Here is a 22,903-nt window from a genome sequence, read left to right as displayed (position 1 = left end):
ATAATCTAAATTGGAAAAGTGATCAGCTCCTCCTGAAATCTCCTCTCCCTCTGAGGGCCAGTAATATGGCCATAAAGTCCTGCCGCCAAGCGCCCAGTTGCTAAGTAACAGTAATAAACAAGAGCAACCTGGATTTGCTCTGTTCAGGGACGGGAGACTTAAAAAGCACAGGATCTCTGATCATCTCTCCTTCTGTACAGAATTACAATTATTATTCTATCAATGTCTACATGCTGACCAAATTTTAATTGTAGTTTTCTATATTAACGAAGTAATGACTGTGTGTGTTTTTTTTAAATAGTACACAAGGATTAACAGCCGTCGGCGTGTTTCCAAACTGAAGACAATTTGATCAACACTGGTCTATGGGGAAAAAACGTACATAAAATAGGGTGAGTATTAATTTTAATTCATCTTGCAAATGTAGATCAAAGCTTTTAACTATTCAAGGCAAAAGATGAAATAAGCATGTTTTTAATGAAAAGGTTTAAACAATAAGAGCCCACCTTAGGTGTGTCCACTTTCTAACGTCAATACAGTACCGACCGAATTATTTTGTAAAACTGCACTAAATCAATCATTGCATTTGGCTCAGTATATGTTATCTAATTGCAGGCAATAATTTCTTGCAATAGTTTCCAATAGCAGGTTATAATGGGAACAAGCACCAGTGGATAACCTCTCTCATCCTGAGGATGATGAATGAGGCGAGAGAGGGCCTTGGGGTGTAACACAGACACAAACAGACACACACCTCACTGTTTTAGACAGGGAGGGAAGAAAAGCAAAGCTCTCATTACACTCCCAGCACTCCCCAACTATCATTTATCAAAGTCCTTATTTGACTCTTTGTGCGCACACGTAAACACATAACAGTAATATACAGAAGTGCATCTACGTTGGTCAGCACAGTTGCATATAGACGTCTTAGAAGCACACACCTTTTCTTGCCGGAAAAAAGCCAAACAAGTCAATCCATTGAATGGCGAGGGAGCATCAGCACTCATTTGTTTTTGCAGTATTACCCAATGTCGCCTCTTTTCCATTGTTCCCCTGCATTAGCCTTAATTAGAGACTTGTGCTCTTAAATACACCCATGGGCAACAAGGGATGAGCACACACTAATGCAGACACAATGCTGCAGCATATACACACACACACACACACACACACACACACACACACACACACACACACACACACACACATACACACACACACACGCACCGCTCAAGTTCTCATCCCTCAGAGTGCATGCTCTCCCCGCTGCCCGAGGCCATACATAAGCCCTCTGAATGGATCTCATCAACCTTACACACATACTTGCACATAAACATACACAGAAGAATGTATCCCCCAGAGTACTGTATTATGGTAGATATTAGATACATTCTTAAAAGTACCGTATTTTCTGGACTATAAGCCGCTACTTTTTTCATAGGTTTTGAACCGTGCGGCTTATACAAAGGTGCAGCTATTCTGTGGATTTTTCTTCCACCGCTCGGGCGCTCTAACCGGAATTAGAATCAAAACTAAGGGTGCTTTCACACCTGTGGCCCGTTTGTTTTGTTCCGATTCAGGGGCTGAACCGATACAGTTGTTCCGTTTCTCGTTCGTGGGGTTTGTGTTCACAAGGCAAACGTCTGTACCGTTTCAAAGCTGTTAACAAATTCCATGCGCGAAACAGCTGCTCTCTGATTGGTCAAATGAACGCGGAAGGAGTTTCACCTTCCGCACCCCGGGATAAACGACACGCCCCTTTCAGCGCAGCGCAGACCGCAGCCGCGGCTTTGGCTGATTTATGGTACCGCGTTACACCAACGCAGAGCCTACGGCGTAGAGTACGGCGTAGGCTCTGCGTCGATTTAACGCGGAACCATAAATCAGGCTTTACCCATTCATTTATGTGCGCTCGGCGCAGAGTGGAGCCCGGCAGCGGACGAGAGGGCGCCTGCTGCAGCCGGGTTTGGGCTGCGCAAACCCTGCCCGAATTGAACATTGTTTAATTTCAAACAAAGTTTAATTTGTGCCGTGCTGGGAAGACATCTCGCACGTCCAATAGGAGAGGAGTTGGTGGAGGACCGACTGCTCTCCTTGCGCCGCGGCAGCACACACACAATGAATGGAGTTGTCTCGGTTGCTGTGTGGATCATGTTCTCACTCCAAATAAAAAAAATGAACCGTTTTAGGTCTCGATTGGAATCGTTCCGAGACCACCTCTTCTAGGCGATCTCGGAACGCTTGTTTTGTACCGTTTCAGAGCGCGATTGCTGTGTTCACATATACCAAAACGTTCCGATCTTGAGGGGGAAGCGTTCCCTGTACCGGAACAACTGCTTGAAACGGTACAGGTGTGAAAGCACCCTAAGACAAAATAAATGCAAAGAAGAATACACTACTTCTTCTTTAGCAGATAGAAGTAGGTAGAAGCAGATTTCAAACAGATAAATAGATGAATAAATACCGGTTATTTTCTCTTGGTTCTGTCCCGTTTTAATCAGCAAAGTTGCTGCCGTGTTAAAAGACACTGTTAGGAAAGGATCTATTTAGGTACAAACATGTACATCATTTACACTTCAAAATGGTTCTGTACATGTAGTAAATATCTAATCTAACAACATAAATATTTGCGGCTTGCATATCTTTTTTTTAAATAGAGCGGATGCGGCTTATATACAGGTGCGGCTTATAGTCCAGAAAATATGGTATGTGTTTTGGTGCAATTCTCACTAAGGCGATGCTAAAATCTTCAACTGAAATGTTCTGTAATTCTCTGTGCCTTGCAGTACAATGCCCAAAAAAAAGGGAGGCAAAGGAGCAAACGTGACACTCAAGATCGCCAAAAAGGCCATACGGATCACCCCAGAGGGAAAACGCCGGCTCGTCCTCAACAACATGGGAATAAGAGACTTCCCAAAGAGTGTCTTCAAGCTCAGTAATATAGATGAGTTGGACCTCAGCCGCAACTTCCTACAGACACTCCCAGATAACCTCGGGAAGCTGACGTCACTCAGACGGCTGGATCTTCACGGTAACAAGCTGGAATCTGTGCCAGAGTCCATAGGCAACCTGGTGGGACTGACTCACCTCAACCTGGCTAACAACAGACTAACTTCGGCCAGTTTACCCTCCTCACTTGGTTCCCTCACCAACCTGAAGAGTCTCAATCTGGGATTGAACTGGCTGGACGACCTGCCTTCCACCCTGGGGCGCTTAGACAGCCTCCAGGAGTTAGGCCTGTTCGATAACCGCTTCACCAAGCTACCAAGTTTTTTGGAATTCGATCGTCCTGATCTCAAGGTGAATTGGCTACGAAATCCTCTGACATATGCTCAGGGATGTGGTGAAGTGACGAAGAAGAAAGTGTCACTGCAAAAAGGAGATGTGTACGTGGTCCATGAGATCAGTCTGTGTAGCTCATGCTTTCATAAATGTAAAACTCAGGGGGAAAGGCTTATGAGAGGAGGAGGAGGACGAGAAGGTGGCGGTGATATGTTAGAGGAGAGGAAGAGTAGGACATATTCTGGACTGATGACACCAAACTCAGTGGCCATAGTCAATCAGGATATGTGGAGAATTAAAAGAAAAGGTGGAAAATAAGCAACTTAACCAATGACTGACCACATGCTGATATCATATCACTTACGGATATGTGATATTTAATATCATACCAAAAACGAATTGAATGGATGCAAGTTTAAGGTAGCCATGCAAACAGTACAGCATGTACATGTACTCGTGTATTTCAAAATTGAGTAACTCTCAAAGTAAAGCTGTAAATGACATATTACAGTTAGATGACATACACATGTCATAGAAGGTACTTACTTGGCATTAGCAATGACATCAGCAACTGCTCTGCCTTTTAACGCTGGCACGACTGTACTCAATCTGAAGGGAGAGAAACAGATAAAGATCAGAGTGGAAACCACAACAATTTTTAGTTTTTATAGCTATATCAAATAAAGTACCTTTTGTATGCAGAGACGTGGTCTTTATTTAGGAAAACCAGGAAAGCAGAGTGTCCGTTTTTCATGAAGATTTCAATAGCATTGTCCTGTTGCAGTGGGGAGACACAGTGGCTTTTTACACAGTTAAAGTAATTGTCTCCATATGTTGTTTTTTTTCTTTTTTTTGCTTATAGATTCTGTTTAAACAAACTTTTAATGTATAGTTTTACTGATTTTTTAACCCACATGTAGAGGCTCCTAGTGTTTAATGGAGCATGTCCAGTAAATGTACTCACAAATAAACACGTGATACTATAAAACTTCTTCAGGTGATTATTTTCTGGAAGATATTGTTTTGTATATACAGTTTTTGTGTTTCAAGGTAAAAAAATAATCAAATAAATATCTAATTTATTTTATAGCTTCAACATTTGAAACTATATGGAGGTTATGGATCTCTTTTTAACCATCCAAAAATAAATAAATAAATACAAATCTGATAAATAAGAGCCAAGAAAAAAAACAGCAAAAAAATAACCCAGAAAAAACAATTTGTTTTTTGTCATGTTTTCAGGAATAAAATGTTTAAAAACTCTAAATCTCTCTGAATGTGGGTAACAAACTACTGGAAAGATTGATTAATAATTTCTGGTTGAAACTATGGGAAAACAATAAAGCATGGAGCATTTTTGTAATGTAATGAGATACATACATTTGAAACTAATAGCTTTGACAATTAATCCAAAATTGATTATTGACATATATTTATTTTATATATTAAACATTTCTAAATTTCCAACAGGAAACATAAATGTATTGTTAAATTCTTGCCTAGAGTATAAGGAAAATAGATTTTAGCCTCTGCTCCAGAGTAAAGCTTTTTCAAATCCAACCGCATTCCAGCTAGCTGGACTGTGGGCACGGTCTGAAAATAACATCAACTTTAACTTATGTCATCTGTGCGATCATTCGGATGTCTGACCTCTAGAAGGAACCGCATGAAGCGGGCCTCTTTGATATCCCCGTAGAGCCAGCGTCTGCAGTTGGCTGTTGGCAGCTCTTTACTCAGCATGGTGGAAATAAAGGAATCTCTCACACTAACAGAAAGGAAAGGGACCAAGATGAGGATTGTTTAGTGAGCATTAATCCAAATTACATGCTTTGTATTGATAGGAAACACCTGTCCTGCGCCCGCAGCTTTACCTGCTGGGGTAGTGTCTCCTGCAACAAACGTCTCCAGTCGAGCTGAGAGTGAATCCCTCACACAAGAGCAGGCTCTCGTCCCCAAACAGCAGCAAGCCCTCTGTGACTCTCAAGCCACTCACCATCACTACACACATCCTTGCCTTCACCTATAGAGAAAGAGAGATACATCGAACCCCAAGTGAGAGGCGCAATGCACGTCAGCACATTTCTGTCTCAGTACATGACATGGCAGATACACAAGCACTTCAGGCTTAACTTGATTGATCATTTTAATCAAGTATTTTAATCATTATTAAAAAGACACATCTGAACACTTCATTATCAGAGGTGATTGATGGGGAGGAGAAGGCCAGGCCCCCTTTCAAGCCGCGCTACGGCGTTTCATCCCGCACCCAAGCCAATCCACATGCTGCTTTCAGCGTTGGTTTTAGCTAATGTTAACTGCATTGCGATAATGCGTGGATAATTCCATTGTCTCCCCTCATTTCACAACGAGTGCACGCACCTGGCCGTCTCCCTGTGCTGGCCCCTCTGCAGGCCCTCCGGGACACAGCACACAAAAACCATATGGGGTCAGAACGTACCCGCAGGCCCCTCACAATTTATACTAATCAAATCAAGCTCTCTACTCCCAGACATGCAGTCACGCACTTGGTGGATGAGAAGGGGGCCCTGCCTGGCCGTTATTAGGAGAATTAATCACTGCCACACGCACAATAGGAAACCTGATAAGTGATCAGAACCTCTTGTCTCAGTGCATGCACAGAGATTCGTGATGATGGATATAAGCACGTCATGTGGAAGTGTTTGAGAAAAGTCAAGGTGAGTGAGTCTGGATTACATCAGCTATAAAGCTGATGATGGTTTGAAGTGCTGGTCAGCAAGTCCAAACTGCTGCCATCAATACCTAAATTTAACTAGCTGAATTATTGTTCAAAAAATTAAATACGTAACAACAAATGTGTTTTTTGATCTCCTTAATGTGGTCCAGACAGATCTGTCTTATCGGTCCGTGGGTGATTTAGCTGATGGTAGCAAGGAGGAGCGAAAAGGGGGACTTTTATTGACTGAGAGCCAATGTCAGACCATTGATTTCTCCCCACACACATTACTGTCATAATCACACTATTGGCACTGGCAAGCTAATTATGAGCGCTTCTCCCTTTGTGTGAGTGGTAGTGTGTAAGTGTGTGTGCATTTTTCAGAGTTAATGACTGTGTTCATTTGACAGGAAGCTCAGCAGGAGTCATGCACTGAACCACGGCAAGACAACAGGACACACTTGCACACATCCCACACTTACTAAGAGGATGTAAGACAGCTTGCATCACCTCCTACTGCTTTTATTAATACTTCTGTCAGAAACATTAAATGCCGCCGCTGGTTGCCGGGGCGGTGAGAGTCCTCGTCAACATGCAGCGTTCACCGGTTTTTATCTCACTGGAAGAATGAGCGGAGCTGTGCTGGGCCTCAACATTAAAATATTAAACTAATGAGAAAAGATGCAATTCTGATAGCAGCGCTGGGCTACTGAAATCCCTTAGTCGGCACAAGATAATTATGAATGTGAATATTAGCACGGCAGGATAGAGATCCACTTGTGTTCTAGGATGATGCTTTAAGCTCAGCATTTAAACGCATCATCTCGTACCTTCTCCCCGGGTTGGAGCTCCAGCAGGATGGTGCGTATATCTGGGCAGTCTTCAGTGTGGGAGCACGGCTCAGGGGTGGAGGGGTCAGGTACGCCCTCAGTGGCTAAAGCTGTCTCATTCAGAGCAGGGAAGAATGTCAAACGTTCACAACAGTCTCCTCCCTCTGATTCCTCGTCTTTTGCCTCTGTGCCAACTTCACACAAGATTTTGGGTTCTGTTAAGACAATTGAATTTGATGACCCATAAGCCACATTTTAAACTTTCAAGTGATTCTAAATTCAGCAGTAGGAATGGGCGATATTTTGCCATTCACGATAACCCGTCAGAAAAATTCCCCACGGTAAGAATTTGTATCTCACGGTAAAAACGATAAATTGAGGAAATGAGCCTGAAAGAAAGAAAGAAAGAAAGAAAGAAAGAAAGAAAGAAAGAAAGAAATGAGCTTGAAAGAAAGAAAGAAAGAAAGAAATGAGCCTGAAAGAAAGAAAGAAAGAAAGAAGAAAGAAAGAAAGAAAGAAAGAAAGAAAGAAAGAAAGAAAGAAAGAAAGAAAGAAAGAAAAAGAAAGAAAGAAATGAGCCTGAAAGAAAGAAAGAAAGAAGAAAGAAATGAGCATGAAAGAAAGAAAGAAAGAAAGAAGAAAGAAATGAGCATGAAAGAAAGAAAGAAATGAACCTGAAAGAAAGAAGAAAGAAATGAGCATGAAAGAAAGAAAGAAAGAAATTAGCCTGAAAGAAAGAAAGAAGAAAGAAATGAGTCTGAAAGAAAGAAAGAAGAAAGAAATGAGCATGAAAGAAAGAAAGAAGAAAGAAATGAGTCTGAAAGAAAGAAAGAAGAAAGAAATGAGCATGAAAGAAAGAAAGAAAGAAATGAGCCTGAAAGAAAGAAGAAAGAAATGAGCCTGAAAGAAAGAAAGAAGAAAGAAATGAGTCTGAAAGAAAGAAAGAAGAAAGAAATGAGCATGAAAGAAAGAAGAAAGAAATGAGCATGAAAGAAAGAAAGAAAGAAATTAGCCTGAAAGAAAGAAAGAAGAAAGAAATGAGTCTGAAAGAAAGAAAGAAGAAAGAAATGAGCATGAAAGAAAGAAAGAAGAAAGAAATGAGTCTGAAAGAAAGAAAGAAGAAAGAAATGAGCATGAAAGAAAGAAAGAAGAAAGAAATGAGTCTGAAAGAAAGAAAGAAGAAAGAAATGAGCCTGAAAGAAAGAAAGAAAGAAAGAAAGAAAGAAAGAAAGAAAGAAAGAAAGAAAGAAATGAGCCTGAAAGAAAGAAATATTCCCGTTGATGACACTTTTTGTATTGGTATTTTTTTTATCGTTATTGGGTTAAATGCCAGAAATTATCGTGATACATTTTTTTGTCCATACCACCCATCCCTATTCAGCAGACAACATATTTTGTTTACCTGTGTCAGCCTCCACTCTACCTCTGTTACCCTCGGACCTTAAACCCAGACACAACGTTCCTAGCACCTGTTGTAAAAACACATAAGGAACCGTTAGACTGTGTGCTAACAGACTGATTAGCCCTTTATACACAGCACTGATAAGGTGGGACTACTGTGCCAATATTCACTCCTATTCTAAGAAGTGGTAGTGTGTGTTTGTGTTAATGGGGAAAATGAGAAACACATGGTTTAGTGCTTTGTAGAACCTGGATGAGGTTACAAAAGCTCTGCATAAGTGATAGTCCATGTGCAGGGTAAGATAATCCAGATTTCTAGGGTGAACGAGCCTTAGGCATAGCAGTAAAACATTATGTTGCACCCCCGTTACACTTTGGGAGGTAGAGAAAGGGAAGGGGAGATGAGCTCTGTGTGCGAGGGCAAGCCAGCATCGCAGAACACGCTGTTTTTACCAACAGTACTCCGCTCACTGAGATAAATATGCGTTGCCGGCGTGCCATCCGTAATCACACACTGATGTGGCAGTCTGCGTGAAATACCAAAGGGAATTGCATTCATATGACACAAGCTCTGTATTTAAAAGGGCTTAGACTGTATTGGATCGTGTACATTTTATATTAATTACATTTACAATTGAGATTAATTATCATTGCTGCGTATAGTACTTAGAAGTAGTTAGTGTCTTACCTACAGAAGACATCAGTCATGGTGCTCTCAGTTTGAAAAACCAAGGCAGATTCCCGATGGGGAGCTAGCCTGACAGGCTGAGAGCCACTTTAGCATCAGACAGTGGAAGGGAATTTCTTGAATCATAATAAAATTTAAGCTTTGAGTTGATTAAATGTTGAAATTGGCTACTTTAAGGCCTGAAGTCAAAGTAGCCAATAGCCAAGCCTCCTCCTCAGAGCCCCTTCCTGACTTTTGTCTAGCACAGGTAGACACTAACTGCTCATAAGTACTTCACAGAAACTAACTAAAAATATATACATTTAAACTCAAACATTGTGGGTTTCAAAAACAAGGGAAGCGCATCACTAAGCCTGCATTCTGCTTTATTGCCACCAGGAGGTGATTCACTGGACTGAGTCCAACTTTCTAGATGTGTATGAGAAACAAAAGGTACTCTCTTTTTACTTTGGTAGGGGTCAAAACAGAAGTTGCAGAAACTAACAGGCGATGTCAAGGTGTCTTTGTACAGTCTTTTTTCAGCAAGGCACCTATACAGACAGTATACCCGAAGCAGAAAATATAGCATCTTCACAATTTAAGGTCAGAAAATACAAAGTTTTTCTGCTTTTTCTCTAACCACTTACATGAAACTTTCCTGGAAAACAAAAAATTACCAGGTTTTTTATACTGTAATTAGTTCAAAAATGCTTCGAAGCAGGTACACTGCAAAAACGTATTCCTAAGAAAGTAAACAAAAGCTTTGTTTTAAGAAAATTAGACTTACTTTTTGTCTAGTGGCTGAACTATTTCTCTAGCTTTAGGGATTCAAGTCAAGAACATATTTTTGCTTAATATGAGAAAATTTGAGCAGTTTCAGAATGTTAGGCTTATTTCTAAAGGGGCAGTTTTTTTGCAGTGTAGAAGGGAGTCTTAAATAAAACAATGTAGACGGTTCATACAGGATAGTATTGTTAAACCCCATATGACCAAATATTGTCCAAGTACTTTTCACATTCAACTTTGCTATGAGTATGGTTGGTTGGCTTATAATAGTTCCTGTTCATGGTTACAGGATGGAACACTGTGCATGAAAAGTGTCCTATACAAAACAAAAGGCATCTCACAGTTTCTTTGCCTTCATTTTAACACTACTATATTTTGGATATGGGGATAAATGTTCAGAATCCAAGATTCCTTTTGAGACTGGGCTATTTTTTTTTACATGTTGCAGTGAAACATTCTTTACCGGTTTGGATCGTCTCAGGGCTTTTCTGCGGATGCGTAATCTGGTCCTGTTGGGTCCTTCTGCAGAGTCTTGCACCCAGTTTTGGCCCAACAGCACCCCAGGTCCTGGTCCAAATACAGCTCTCTCCCTCAGCAGCTCGGCCTCCACGCAGAGCCACTGAGAGCTCACACGATCCCACTCGGTGGCTCGTAACTGGGATGTGGACAGAGACCGAGACAGATGGAGCAGATAAGACGGACGCAGATATTAAAGAAAATCTCATTTTCACTAATGAATTAAATTTATTTTCGTAGTCAAACCTGTAGGTGGTTTTTCCTAATATTCTCAAACATGCTTTGGCCTCTCTGCCGATGGGACTCCATGTTTAACAGAAACTCCTGCAAATAAATAAAATAAACAACAAAAAAAAGAGTGAATATAGCCAATAATGGAATGAAAGACAGCACAATCGCTCTTTTCCAACTCGTGTTGTAAACACACCTACACACATGCACACATTGGACAAAAAAATTGTATATGTATGATGTTACTGCTGTTTGCTCATGCAATTACAGTGCATTCATAAAATTACATCTGTTCTAAATTGCATTCAGTGGGCAAAACAAGCTAAAGGCTACAGTCCAACAATAACCTTCTGCAAATGTAATAATTTGTCGGTGTGATGTAATTAACATAAACATTAATATCACCGAGCCCCACCACAGTCAAGGGCAGGCTACCTGTGTGCGTGCACCTTTATTGTCTGTTAGTCTGTGTTTTGTGGATTAAAAAAGAGAAGTAATGAAAAACAAAACAGTGTCGCGTCGACACTGCAGGATGCTGATGTTCAGCAGACTCCCAGGGATCATATTCTGACTGTTAACTGTTTCATTAAGCCTATCATCACAGCAGTGCTCGCTGAGAGACTAGTGAAACAACATGTGCCCATCTTCAAAAGCTGACCCAGGAAAGGCTTTTAATTGACTTGGTGAACATGCTGTAACTCTTAATATCACATTTTATTCACAGATGCTAATTGTCCAATATCAACAAGCATCATGGATTTCCAGTACAATAAAACGAACGGGTATTCATGATGAGAGATGCAAAAAAATCTAGATTATTTACTGAGAAAATCCATGCATAAAAGTTGAAAACAAACTTTTACAGCCCTCGGGAGAATAAAAATGACTGACTGAATGACTGACTGTCTATCCAAATGAGAAATTGTGCGGAGAAAAAAAACTGAAAGAGTAATTTGAGGGGAGATTATAGAAATATCACAGAGAGAAAAGAGAGTAATAATGAAGTTTGCAAGCTAGAGCCGCATTTTGACGGATAAACAGCAAGTCAGCGTCATCATCTCTAATTTTATTCCTTCATTTGCTAAAACCTAAGTAATATATAGCATTAATTACCCCATTTAGCAGATAGGAACCTCATTGGCTTTTTAAATGCTGCATTAAATACATAACTCATCTCTTCCCACTGCAATTAACATCAGAACATCACACTCATTTCCATTTTAATGACTTCCCAACAATACGCCACCTTTGATGATAAGGCAACATAATGTCAACTTCATTCTGAGCTGGCAGTGAATGTGTAATGAACTTAACATGATCATTAGTGCTGTTAATTATCTTTCTAATATGAGGACACAGATATGATTATGAAAACTGCATTCGCTGATGAAATAAATCTCTGGAAGGACTGCACTGAAGCTTAACTGAGGACACAGTCTGCCTATCAGTCGCATTAACTACGGCAGAACTATGTTTTTTTGTTTGACACAATATATACGTATGAGACCAAGAGACTATGAATCTAGTTACTGAAAAGAGAGTCCCTATAAGCACAAAACATCCCATATAAAGGTTGATGATCCAGAATATTAATTAATGACTCAGTAGGTTCTTCATGAGGATGGATGAAAAAAGGAGCAGACTTGGCTGACCATAACTGATGATTATTTGAATATCTTTTTTCCAACACTCCCTGCAGGCTGCAACCTTTCACAGCAACACACTGCAGACGGGAAAAAAGAAAACATCCCTCTCTCCTCTTCCCTGCATCTCAGATGGAAAAACAATTCATCACCCTCTCTGATAGCCTGTCAAAGACTGATATGATAAAGAATAACATCAAATGAATAATGTTTTCATCAGATTGGTACCACTGTAATTGCCAACATGATTTCTGTGGGCAAGGGACATGCACAAACAAGAACACACATACACTTTTGAGGCTCTGAAACAGACACACAGACGCGGTAATTTCATGCCTGTGTGCCTGAGTAATATGTCCCTGCACCCTGCTCCAGATGGCTCGACGTCTTAAGCGTTGTGGGGGAACTAATGATGTGGGCCACGTGTTTCGGGGGGAAAAACAACAATAAACGTGTCTTTAACCTTCAGCAGCAAACAGTGTGTTGTGGCGAGTGTTCCCATGGATAGGCCTAAAAGATATCAATTACAAAGCCCACTCAGGGGCAATCAGCTGTGATAATCCAAATCTATTTAAAGAAATGATCAACCCCCCCCCGCAGGGCGGGACAGCCCACAGCACAAGCACAGTTGTGACTTTGGTTTGAGTGTTTAGTGCAGTGTTGTGGGATGCAGAGGTGCCTGGGAGAATTTCAAAACACATTCCTCAAAGGTGACAGGGAGATTCAAGTAGATACAACTCTTTCCCATATGCAAAGAAAAAACAAACACTTTGAGGAAACTTGAGTAGGAACATACCCCTGTCTTCATACACTTGGGGTCTTTATTCAGAATGGAGCGAAAAGCATTGCCGATCATATCAAACGTCTTCTGAGAGCTGCTAGCCGTCGTCTTCTTCTGAGACTCTAAGAAGGCATAAAAGATGTCAGCACCACGACACTAACAGGGCAGTGTCAGACTCTGCTTTTATTACATTAGTAAGGGCTAACCTGTGTGTAGCAGCCAGGCTTTATGTGCCATCTCCTCCCACAGAGGGCTGACATCACTCATGCTGACGGGCCTCGTCTCTGCTGTGGGCCTCGCTGAGATCTCAATCTTATAGCTTTCTTCTAGCATGTGTTGCCGCTCTGAAATGACCTTTGACCAGCAGGTCTCTGCTAAGGACACGAGTTGTTTGTCATCTGGAACAAAAAAACAAAACAAAACACACATTGTTCTGAATTTAGTGCATGAACATAAGTGAACCCCCTCATAGTGGGTCTCACACCTGTCATGATGACTGCTTCACTGTCGATGCTTTCAGGATGACTGGTTTTGGAAGGACAGGATGAAGTTTTCCTCTTGCGCATTTTTTGTGTCACACTCCCAAAACCTTCAGGGTAGCTGCATGAGAATTCAATTATGTGAATCGCCAGTAAATCCTAGTTCCAGCTACGCATAATAGCCCTTAAATGCATGTAAATTTAATGTTATCATTACCTGCCAGAGCAAATCAGCAATAGACAATGAAGAAGGCAAGTAATGAAGTTCACATTTGCATTGTAGGTTGCCATGACAACATCCCAGCGTTCCATGAAAGTCTGCAATGCCCTGATGATGGATTCCTTTTCTTCTTGGGAATGCCGGGGTTGAGACAAGAAATGAAGCAGGACTCTGTTGGTGCATGAGTAGAGGGCCGAAACAACCTTCTCTTTCTGAGGCTGACCTTTCTCCAGAGCCTAGAAAAATAAAGACGAGTGGCATCAGTATGTAGAAAAGTCAAATGAGTCATTGGGCCATATTCTTTACTTCAACAATTCACATCTCTCAATGTTTTGTTCTAAACTGGGAGTAAGGACTTTACATCTGGCTGTGAAACCATATTTATGTTTGATGCATCTTTCAGTTTGAAATGCGAGCTTCCCTTTTCTTTTGTCTCACCGCCACAATCTGATCGGCAAGGAAGTCGAGCACAATCTGAGCGTTTCCGATGAGGGTTCCATCACAGAGCTTTTGCAGCAATGTCTTACTGAAAAGCACCACATTCTCCATCAGTGTGCCCATCTGTCCATCAGGCATTTGATTTTTGCAATCTGATCAATGAAACAGAAACCAATGATTTCAGATAGTTTTTATGTTTCTTCCTCTGTTTCTTACATGGATGTGTCACTCAGATGAAACTACAAGGAAAGTACACAGCAACTACCTTGTGAGCTCAGGTGAGTGTTGTTGTCTTCTTCATGGCTGAGCATGTGGATGATGTTCATGATCAGCTCCACCAGTTCAGACTGAAAACTCTGTCTTTGTTGCAGCGTGGTGCCATCAGGGGAAAACTGAAACATTTAAACCGGTCAGCAATTAAAAAAAAAAAAAAAAAGACTCCACCAGCTAATAGGAAACATGATTGAACTCTTAGACATTTGACAGCTCTTTCTTCCCATATGACTCATTGTCTACTGTTGACCCACGTGCATGGGTGTGCAAGCATGTCTGCTTGTACATGTATGGAAACATGCTATCCTTAGCCTCTTAGTGCTTCCTCCCTCCTAGTGGTGAATCATTTTACCAACAGTACTTTTATGCTGCTGTGTGTTGTAACTGAGCATAGAGTGGCACCTTCTGGAGAAACAACAGTTTTGCAGACTGAGATCATGCTGATCATGCTTTTTCTGTGAAAATACAGTTTGAAAATTGTAATATGTATTGTCTGTGTATGTGGATATTCCTACTATAGCAACCCTTTTAAGATTGCTGTAAAAAAAAAAAAAAACGGCTGCTGTTAATTCACCTCCAGCAGCAAAATCATAGGATGTGTGGTGGCGCTGGCCGGCACGTTTAGAAGACTGTCCATCAGCAGGATACGCATGAAGTCAAGCACCGGCTTCCTGGTCGCATGACTGCTGACCGTGTCCTCAGTTTCATTCATCAGACTAGGCTCAGTCTGAGGGAAGTGAAAAGATAGAGTAAATAAGATCATATAGATGAAAACACGAAAGACTGATTTGTAAAATCCAAGAAAGGTCTGAAACCTGCATGGGGTACACAACAGCTGCAAGTCCATGCAGGAAGGTAGGCGACGCCCACAGTGGGTCTCTAGGCCGGAGGTTGTGGAGAAGACAGAGGAACTGCATCACACTTGCTGGAAACCGTAGCTCCCATGATGCATCAGTGCCAGAGAAGTGCTTAGCTGGAAAAACAGTCTTTGGAAAACAAAAAACACATTCCTGATCAATTTCTGGTGGAAATAACTGAGAAGATCAGAGCTTATTATATTTTTCCAACCTGAGTGATGTTGACTTTGACTAATTCCAGTAGTATTGTAGCAGCCTCCACACAGAGCTGCTGAGCAGGAGATTTGTTGTCAATCAGCGACTGTAGGACGTCATCTAACTGAACCTGCATGCGATAAACAATAAAAGCATGTTGACAAAGCCGAGGAAGAGGAAGATTCACGACAGGAACGTCACCCACCGTTCCCTCTGCAGTTTGACTCATGTGCTTCCCCAGCAGCACAGCAGCCACAGCAGCATACACCTGAGGCACGTGATGCTGCTTGATCAATAACTCCCGGAGAACATCAAAGCCTGGACATGTGGCGCTCTGGCACTCATGAGACCAAGGATGGGCTCGAAGATTGTCTGGGAACAAGGATATCAAGACATCAATGCCAGATATTGATTTTGGATTAGATGCTAAATTTAAAAACAATATCATATCATCTAAGTCTGGATTTTCCTTCAAGTCACAAAGTTTATTTTTAACAAAAAAATCATGATAATTAGCATTCAGCATAGCCTTCAGCTATGCTGCTCCTTATGCATGGAATGAGTTGCAGAAAATTTTAAAATTAAGAGATCTGGTCTCACTTGATGCTTTTAAAGTTCTCCTGAAAGACTTGGAAGCAAGTACATTTAGCTGTAGGTGCTTTGATTGTTGTTGATTTTGACTATTTTTTGCGATCTGTTTACTGTTTTGTTAAAACTGTTTTAATTGTTATAAATTGTTCTTCTGTTATTTGTTTTTGTAACCATGTTGCTGCCTGTCTTGGCCAGGACTCTCTTGTAAAAGAGATTATTAATCTCAACGAGACTTTCTCCTGGTTAAATAAAGGTTAAATAAAAATAAAAAAAATAAAAATTTATACTGCATGGTGCTCGAGGTGCAACATGAGTAGAACATATTTCATCTACTCTCACCCGAATGTTTTTAATCAAAATCTGCATGAGTTAACTATTGCATATTTCCTTGCATCACTGTGGGAAATAAACTGTATGCACCCATGAAAGCAAACGGCTCCTCTGTGCCTTCTATGAGCGTTCCTGGGAGCACGCCCTCTCTGAAGCTCCTCTGCTGGCTGGGACTCGACAAGAACTGCGTGAGTAGAACGAGACCCAGTTTGGATGTGGACGGGTGAAGATGGGCATGAAGGAAGAGCAGGAACCAATCACAGCCAAGGCATTCAAACACTGCTTTCTGTTGACTAGTAGAGAGACGATTAAAAAACAGAAGACAAAAAAAAAGAATCAGTTAAATGTTTCTCCAATGGGATTATGACATGTGAGATGCTGATAAAATATAGTTTTGCTCTCAGGTTGGTGTTTTGGTGTAACTAAAAAGCAAGAGGAGCCTCACTCTTTGATCAGAGAGCTGTCCGAGCTGAGGACTTCACAAAGCACAAGTAACATCTGGTTGCGGATCCAGATGAGACTAGCTGGACCAGAACTCTGAGCTACAGTGAAAATAATAAGCCAGGGTTAGTAACAACCTGTGACAAATGTGCGACATGTAATGTGTGACATGAGTGTGGCGTATACTGTGTACCTGGCATTTCCTGGTAAAGGTCCTTATCAGAGATCATACTGCTTTCTGTCTCATTACTGGAAGGAGGGAGCGTGTAGACCAGGAAAAGCCCAAGTCTGATCAGATAATAAGATGTATAAATAAATGAAAAAGTATTTTAAAAGTATGAAAACACTGCTACAGCTGATATTCTCTAGAACTTTACCTGCTTATGTCGAGAGGGGTCAAGTGTGCCGTCAGGAGGGATGTGAAGATGCAAGAAATAATCGTAACCTTCTGAACGGTCACGGTGGGATCAGACAACTCAAACAACAGTTTTGGTATCAGGCCCACACTGTGCATGACCGCAGCATTCCTGCCGTCGTCGCTGAGGACACGATGGAAGAAACAGAAACGGCATTGATATCAATCACAATCTGTTCCCACAGACAGAAAATCTAATTTAGCTTGCTCTTCAGTGTCTCTAACTGATTCTGTTGAACATTCCCTTGACTATTTCTGTGCTTGCAGTCTGTAATATTGATGACAGGCTGCCGTGGATGTTGACAGACCAGCCAATAGAGGTTGTCGTCAATCCAGAACAAGAGCCTCTTTTATTTTGCTGCGTAACCTGCTGGTAAAGGGAGTTTATGATGAATTGATGAGTGAAAATTACCTTGCTGATTTCAGGATCTTAGAAAAGTAGTTCAGAACTGAGAGGTCCAGGTTATCTGAAGTGTTCTGCCACACCTGAACATATGGCACAAAAAGAGAGCAACAGATGTTTCTCATTTATCTTACAGCTACATTTCCAACATACTGAGAGTGAAAACTCTATTTTGTTCCCTCATCCGTTCATGTTTAAGTTTAAAATTGGATTCTTACCTCCAAGTCAGACAGCAGAGCCTGGAAAGCAGGTGTGTTTTGCAGGAAACCAGAGCCATAGCTCAGCTCCACTGAGCTGGAGAGGCACAGAGCCAGCTGAAAGGTCCGGTGGCTGACCAGACTGCTCTTCGTTTTCAACAGGAAAGCTAGCAGCTACGAGCAGAGAAAATTCGGCTTCTGATTTCTGCATTTACACAAACTTTTTTAGGAAAGAATACTCAACGCACCTTATATCCATTGATGCGGGTCATTTCCTCCTGCATGGCGGAGTTGGTCTCCAACACATTCAGAAGAACTTTAACAGCCGCATACAAAGAGCTATCATCTGGCGCCATGGCAACGAGGCTGAGAGCCACCGCAGGCCCACCGACATACAGAAAACCATTGGAAGCAGAGCTGGGCTTGAAAGTTCGAACACCTACGAGAGAGAGGCACTGGTGCTTATCAAATGTGCATGTAAGAGCCAATTATGAAGCAAACACAAGCACAAGCAAACACAAGCAATGTCACAGATCTTTATTAAAGCAGACAACTGTGGGACAATGACAAGGAGCATGAGCAACCAAAATTGTAAAATTAGAAGATGCAGGACAACATTTGGTCAGTCATCCCTTTCAGTGCTGGGTACATACCTATGGAATTCTTTACCACCAGAAATAAAATCCCAAACAGAATTAAGGATGTTTAGTGCCAAAGCTAAACATTGGCTTAAGCAGCAGCAGAAATGCGAACATTAACTTCTCTCAAGTCACTGTCAGTACAGTATTTTACTAATGTTTAATTTATTTAACTTGTGCAATTTTTAATCTAAATTTTGGAGCTGTGTTTATTTGTTTATATCTGTTCACTGCATTATTCACTGTATTTGTATTATTGTATTTTGTATTCAGTATCTATTATCCTTCTTTTGCCTGACCAGGGACAAAGACTGCAAATTAGCTGAAGCTAGACGTCTTGTATGCATCACATTTTTCATTCTTTGTGACAATGTTGTATGTATCGTCCCTGTTAAATAAACATTAAAATAAAATAAATAAATAAAATAAGCTTTTCAAAGGTTCAATAATAACCAAAATTCACCAAAATGTCCAATCAAGGCAGCTCCAATGGTGCGAGCTGTACCACTCAGGTGTTGGCTGATGTTTTGAGCAAGGAAAACAGGTGTGGAGTGATCCCGAGATGTGATCCCCATCTGCAATTATACATGATTAGTGGTACTTTGTGTCAGAAACAACAGCAAGATCCATTCAGAAAGGACATATCTTACTCTTACCTCTTTGGCAATAAGTCTGCAATCCACCTCATTGTATTCCTCTCTGATCTGCACCACAGTTGTTAGGGTGCAGACTGCTGGGTTGATGCCAAATGAGATCCTCTCCTCAGGAACCAGTCTAATAGGGGGAGACTCTGTATTTGGATCACAGCCGGGGTACAACCAATGAGGTGTGCAATTGCATATAATTAGAAAATATAATGTCAATATGGTTCCAGATGATACATATGTTATAAAATAATGAAGATTAGGCATTCCATGGCTGTAATTGTTCTTTTCAGTATAAAGTGCTCCTACAGTGATGGATCATCTCACTGAACAGATAACGAAGAAGGTAAGTAATTAACCCTATAATGCCAGATGCATCATATTTGATACATGAGTTTCTGAGAGCTTTGTAGCATCTTCTACCAAAAAGAAAACGTAGATTTTCATAAATTGACCCAATGTATTCATTATGATAATGATTTTTACATGTTTTATTATTATTTTTTATTATTTCATGTCAGGCTTTAAAGGGTTAAATATATATCTACCAGAAAAAATGGGGAGAAAGTTATCTTTCCTGATATCACATGATATTCAGAATGCATCTGAACAACCAAAAAGATTAATTTAATAAACCAAGGGCATATTTTCAGACAACTGTCTCACAAGATCTGGTGACTCACCATGGTTACGCAGAGCCAGAAAGTTGCCCAGGTATGCAGTGCCTTGTGAGTGTAAAACGCCGACAGCCTCAGAGCTCAGAGGCTCTTCAAAGAGGTATGAAGGGCCAGCTCGCCAAACTAGAGCTGCATGATCCTTCCAGGGAGCCGGTGTCCCTATCAGTCCATACACATCCGTCACAGCGGTGGGGTCCATGGAGACGTGCTGGCCGGGAAACGGCTGAATGTACTTCATCTAAGAGAAAACGAGACGCTACGATGCATGAATAAGTTCAAATTTTTTCCAATTAAGGGCTTCAAATTTCTCTCCCGGTATCTATATACCTTTCCTGCCCCCACCGCCTTTCCGTTGAAGTAGGCTGAAGACAGACAGCTCTTCTTGACGTCTTTGGCCATGACGACAGCCAGATGGTGCCACTGGCCTGGAACCAGCATGCTGGAGCAGCGGAACCTGAGTGATGTACGCAAAGAAGTTGGGGTGGAAACTTCTGGCTCCATCATATCTGTCACATAGATGAGGAGAAAGACAGCCTGTGTATCACGGTTTGTGGTTTAGGTTGTTTTCTTCATGCTTTAATGGGGGATTTACGCTTTCAACTTCTGCCTTTTTTAAAGGCTTTACTTCCTTTTGTTCTCTGCAGCAGGATTTTGCTTAATGTCCTTACTTCACACTTGGTTTCTCTTAAATGATTACTTTACACCTGCACTTATTTAGTTGTCATTTTGTTTCGTTTCGTTGAATTATTTATTCAAACAGGTTAAAACGGAAACAAAAAAAAATTATCAGAATACATAAAATGTATATACCGAAAAAAAAAAAGAAAAAAAAAACATAAGCAAAACAAAGGAAATTAAAGAGACAAATCTATATGTAAATAAATATTTCCTGTTTGAAAGGGTGTAGGATGAAGTTTCAAAAAACTTTTCTAGTCCTACCCCTTCTAATGTTCTGTTTTTACTATTTCTTCATTTCACAGAACAGATAAACTGAAATATTTAATCAGCCATAACTTGTTCAGATGCACAAAGTTTTAATTTATTTTATTTTTAATTTTTTTTAATTTCTACCTGTGTCTATGTACTTTTCATATTTCTTTGTTCCTTATCAGATCTCTGTCGTCCTTACTATTTATTTTCTACTCATCAGCTCTCAGTTTGGATTCACAATGAATACTAATTTGAGATTACTGTGGCTTTCCTTCTCTGCAGCACTTTTGTTTTCTAAGTTCTATTAAAAAACATCCTTCCTTCTAAATCTGCTCTTTCCCCGTCTGCAGACCACAAACGTTTAACTGCAACCACATGGCGCACTGTGATATGAAATGACCATACAGTGTATGGCTTAGCATAGCTCCACTTCAGTACAATAAATAAAATGTAGACACTTCTGACAACAGAGCTTACCAAAGGTTTTTACCTTCTTTTCAATAAATATATTGTATGTCACATTAAGCTCTCAAGTGACCAGCTATCACCACGCCTACCAAGGTACGTGAATGCTTCCTCCTCAGTGGAGATGACCAGACAGCCGTCACAGGCTGAGAAAGAGATGGATAAACAGATGTACTGCTGTTCAGTTCGGGACATGTGGCGGACCACCGTCAGTAGACGGATCGGGTGGGAATCGCAGGCCGAACTGAACCTGTTGATCTGGAACCAGCAGGAAAACGTCAGGCCGGCCGTAGGTGGGAAACTTCGGCAGTCTAAAACACGAGTGAGGCGTTAGGACATTTCATTCAGAAATACGGCAGGAACATTAAATGGTTGGACCTATAACTTACCTCGTCCAATTCCACCAGTCGAGGTCGAATCGGCAGTTACACCTTTCACTGTGGCCAGAGAAGGCAGGAGAAGACAGCTGCAGGCACGCATTCAAGAAATAAGTAAAGAATTGCACTTTTTGGCATAATAATTGTGCAACTTTGTAATGTAATCATGTGACGCTTGTACAATCTTTTTTCAAGGACAGATCATCATGCACATGTAGAATTCTAACATTAAACGCATTAAAACTCCTGTATCAATCTTTGATAAAACCATATATAACATACTGTATAGAAGTATGGGGATACACATTCAAGACAATCACGAAACCAATATTCTTACTTCAAAAAAAAGCAATGCGACTCATAAACAAAGTTGGATACAAGCACCCAACCAATCAATTATTTATAGATTCAAATGAGCTTAAATTCAATGAACTGGTGGACTTCAAAACTGCACAGCTCATGTTCAAAATCAACAATAACATGCTGCCAGACTGTATCCAAAATATGTTCAATTTAAGACAAAGCCATTACAACCTCAGAGGGGAAAGTATATACAGAAAATCAACAATCAGAACCAACACCAAACTAAGATGCTACAGTGGCAGCGGTGGATGTATGGAATAAATTAGATATAGATTTTAAATTATGTAGAACTTTAACTTTATTTAAAAAAACATTGAAAAGAAGGATGATTTCCTTATATTAAATTAATGAGTGGCTTGATGTTGATTTGGGTATTTATTTATTTAATTGGTGATTTGCTTTGATTTTTTAAGGATGAAGGTAACATGTAGACTACACCTTTATTTTAAAAATCTTTCATTTTTTGAGGAATGTTTGTTATCCCTACAGAGGCAATTTGTTTTACGGGCAGTCTTTCTCTTACTTTTTGCTTTTATTTTATTAATTTAATTAATATTTTTGAGGGTAGGCAAATAATAAGCTTTGCTTCAGCCTACCCCTTTTTCGGTCTAGATGTTATTTGTTTATTTGTATACTGGAAACTTTTTTGTTATGTTATCTTTGAACAATTGAACGTTTTCTTGTTGTCAGTTTTACTCTTGTTTTTTTTTGTGTCATGACTGAAAATAAACTAAACTAAACTAGAATGTTTTCGGCCTCTTATTTTCAAAATAGTAAGCTGTTTCAAGCTTTCCTATCATTCGATGGCACTTGATGCTGCAATTATATGATCTATTTATCATTCAATTCCTACTGCAGGAATAAAAAAAAACAACAAACTACACTCAAGCACTCACCCATATCCACTCTCACTCATGTCAAACTCTACAAAGGCTGGTGATGAGGAGACTTTGTGTGGTCTAAATGTGCGTGGTGCTGTTATTGACACCAAGCTAACGATCTGGTGTATCGGGATCGCTGACCCGCACGCGGTCGTGGGCTGTAACAAGCTGAAAGTTCGCCTCAGCTTCTTTACTGCAGATTCCGCATCTTCCTTTGGGTTCTGATCTGATTTAAAAGAAACAAACGACATCTAATG

At 40.5% G+C, this 22,903-nt stretch overlaps 2 protein-coding genes across 3 annotated transcripts in view; one reads left to right on the top strand and one right to left on the bottom strand.

The window, feature by feature from the left end:
• Positions 1 to 22,903, bottom strand: part of wdfy4 (WDFY family member 4) — a 54,998-nt gene that overhangs the window by 17,988 nt on the left and 14,107 nt on the right. For both annotated transcript variants that reach the window (XM_061745872.1, XM_061745871.1), the window contains exons 18-49: positions 22,662 to 22,872; positions 21,415 to 21,491; positions 21,118 to 21,336; positions 19,958 to 20,136; positions 19,637 to 19,868; positions 18,966 to 19,099; positions 18,773 to 18,884; positions 17,920 to 18,110; positions 17,693 to 17,845; positions 17,484 to 17,557; positions 17,034 to 17,195; positions 16,850 to 16,944; positions 16,661 to 16,757; positions 16,306 to 16,508; positions 15,500 to 15,666; positions 15,311 to 15,424; positions 15,058 to 15,228; positions 14,817 to 14,969; positions 14,235 to 14,361; positions 13,970 to 14,121; positions 13,529 to 13,767; positions 13,317 to 13,432; positions 13,039 to 13,230; positions 12,848 to 12,954; positions 10,424 to 10,501; positions 10,125 to 10,316; positions 8,210 to 8,276; positions 6,808 to 7,022; positions 5,154 to 5,302; positions 4,933 to 5,047; positions 3,972 to 4,057; positions 3,829 to 3,891 (exon numbers count right to left, since the gene is read on the bottom strand). In XM_061745872.1, coding sequence (XP_061601856.1) covers positions 3,829 to 3,891; positions 3,972 to 4,057; positions 4,933 to 5,047; positions 5,154 to 5,302; positions 6,808 to 7,022; positions 8,210 to 8,276; positions 10,125 to 10,316; positions 10,424 to 10,501; positions 12,848 to 12,954; positions 13,039 to 13,230; positions 13,317 to 13,432; positions 13,529 to 13,767; positions 13,970 to 14,121; positions 14,235 to 14,361; positions 14,817 to 14,969; positions 15,058 to 15,228; positions 15,311 to 15,424; positions 15,500 to 15,666; positions 16,306 to 16,508; positions 16,661 to 16,757; positions 16,850 to 16,944; positions 17,034 to 17,195; positions 17,484 to 17,557; positions 17,693 to 17,845; positions 17,920 to 18,110; positions 18,773 to 18,884; positions 18,966 to 19,099; positions 19,637 to 19,868; positions 19,958 to 20,136; positions 21,118 to 21,336; positions 21,415 to 21,491; positions 22,662 to 22,872 — 4,642 coding nt within the window. The remainder of the gene's footprint in view (positions 1 to 3,828; positions 3,892 to 3,971; positions 4,058 to 4,932; positions 5,048 to 5,153; positions 5,303 to 6,807; positions 7,023 to 8,209; positions 8,277 to 10,124; positions 10,317 to 10,423; positions 10,502 to 12,847; positions 12,955 to 13,038; positions 13,231 to 13,316; positions 13,433 to 13,528; positions 13,768 to 13,969; positions 14,122 to 14,234; positions 14,362 to 14,816; positions 14,970 to 15,057; positions 15,229 to 15,310; positions 15,425 to 15,499; positions 15,667 to 16,305; positions 16,509 to 16,660; positions 16,758 to 16,849; positions 16,945 to 17,033; positions 17,196 to 17,483; positions 17,558 to 17,692; positions 17,846 to 17,919; positions 18,111 to 18,772; positions 18,885 to 18,965; positions 19,100 to 19,636; positions 19,869 to 19,957; positions 20,137 to 21,117; positions 21,337 to 21,414; positions 21,492 to 22,661; positions 22,873 to 22,903) is intronic.
• lrrc18a (leucine rich repeat containing 18a) lies at positions 350 to 4,199 on the top strand. Its single transcript, XM_061745875.1, has 2 exons — positions 350 to 392; positions 2,787 to 4,199. The coding sequence occupies exon 2, from the start codon at positions 2,791 to 2,793 to the stop codon at positions 3,598 to 3,600; it is 810 nt and encodes a 269-aa protein (XP_061601859.1). The 5' UTR covers positions 350 to 392; positions 2,787 to 2,790; the 3' UTR covers positions 3,601 to 4,199.

The sequence above is a fragment of the Cololabis saira genome, chromosome 17 (genome assembly GCF_033807715.1).
Source record: "Cololabis saira isolate AMF1-May2022 chromosome 17, fColSai1.1, whole genome shotgun sequence".
NCBI classification, from domain to species: domain Eukaryota; kingdom Metazoa; phylum Chordata; class Actinopteri; order Beloniformes; family Belonidae; genus Cololabis; species Cololabis saira.
This window is presented reverse-complemented; position numbering and strand designations above follow the sequence as displayed.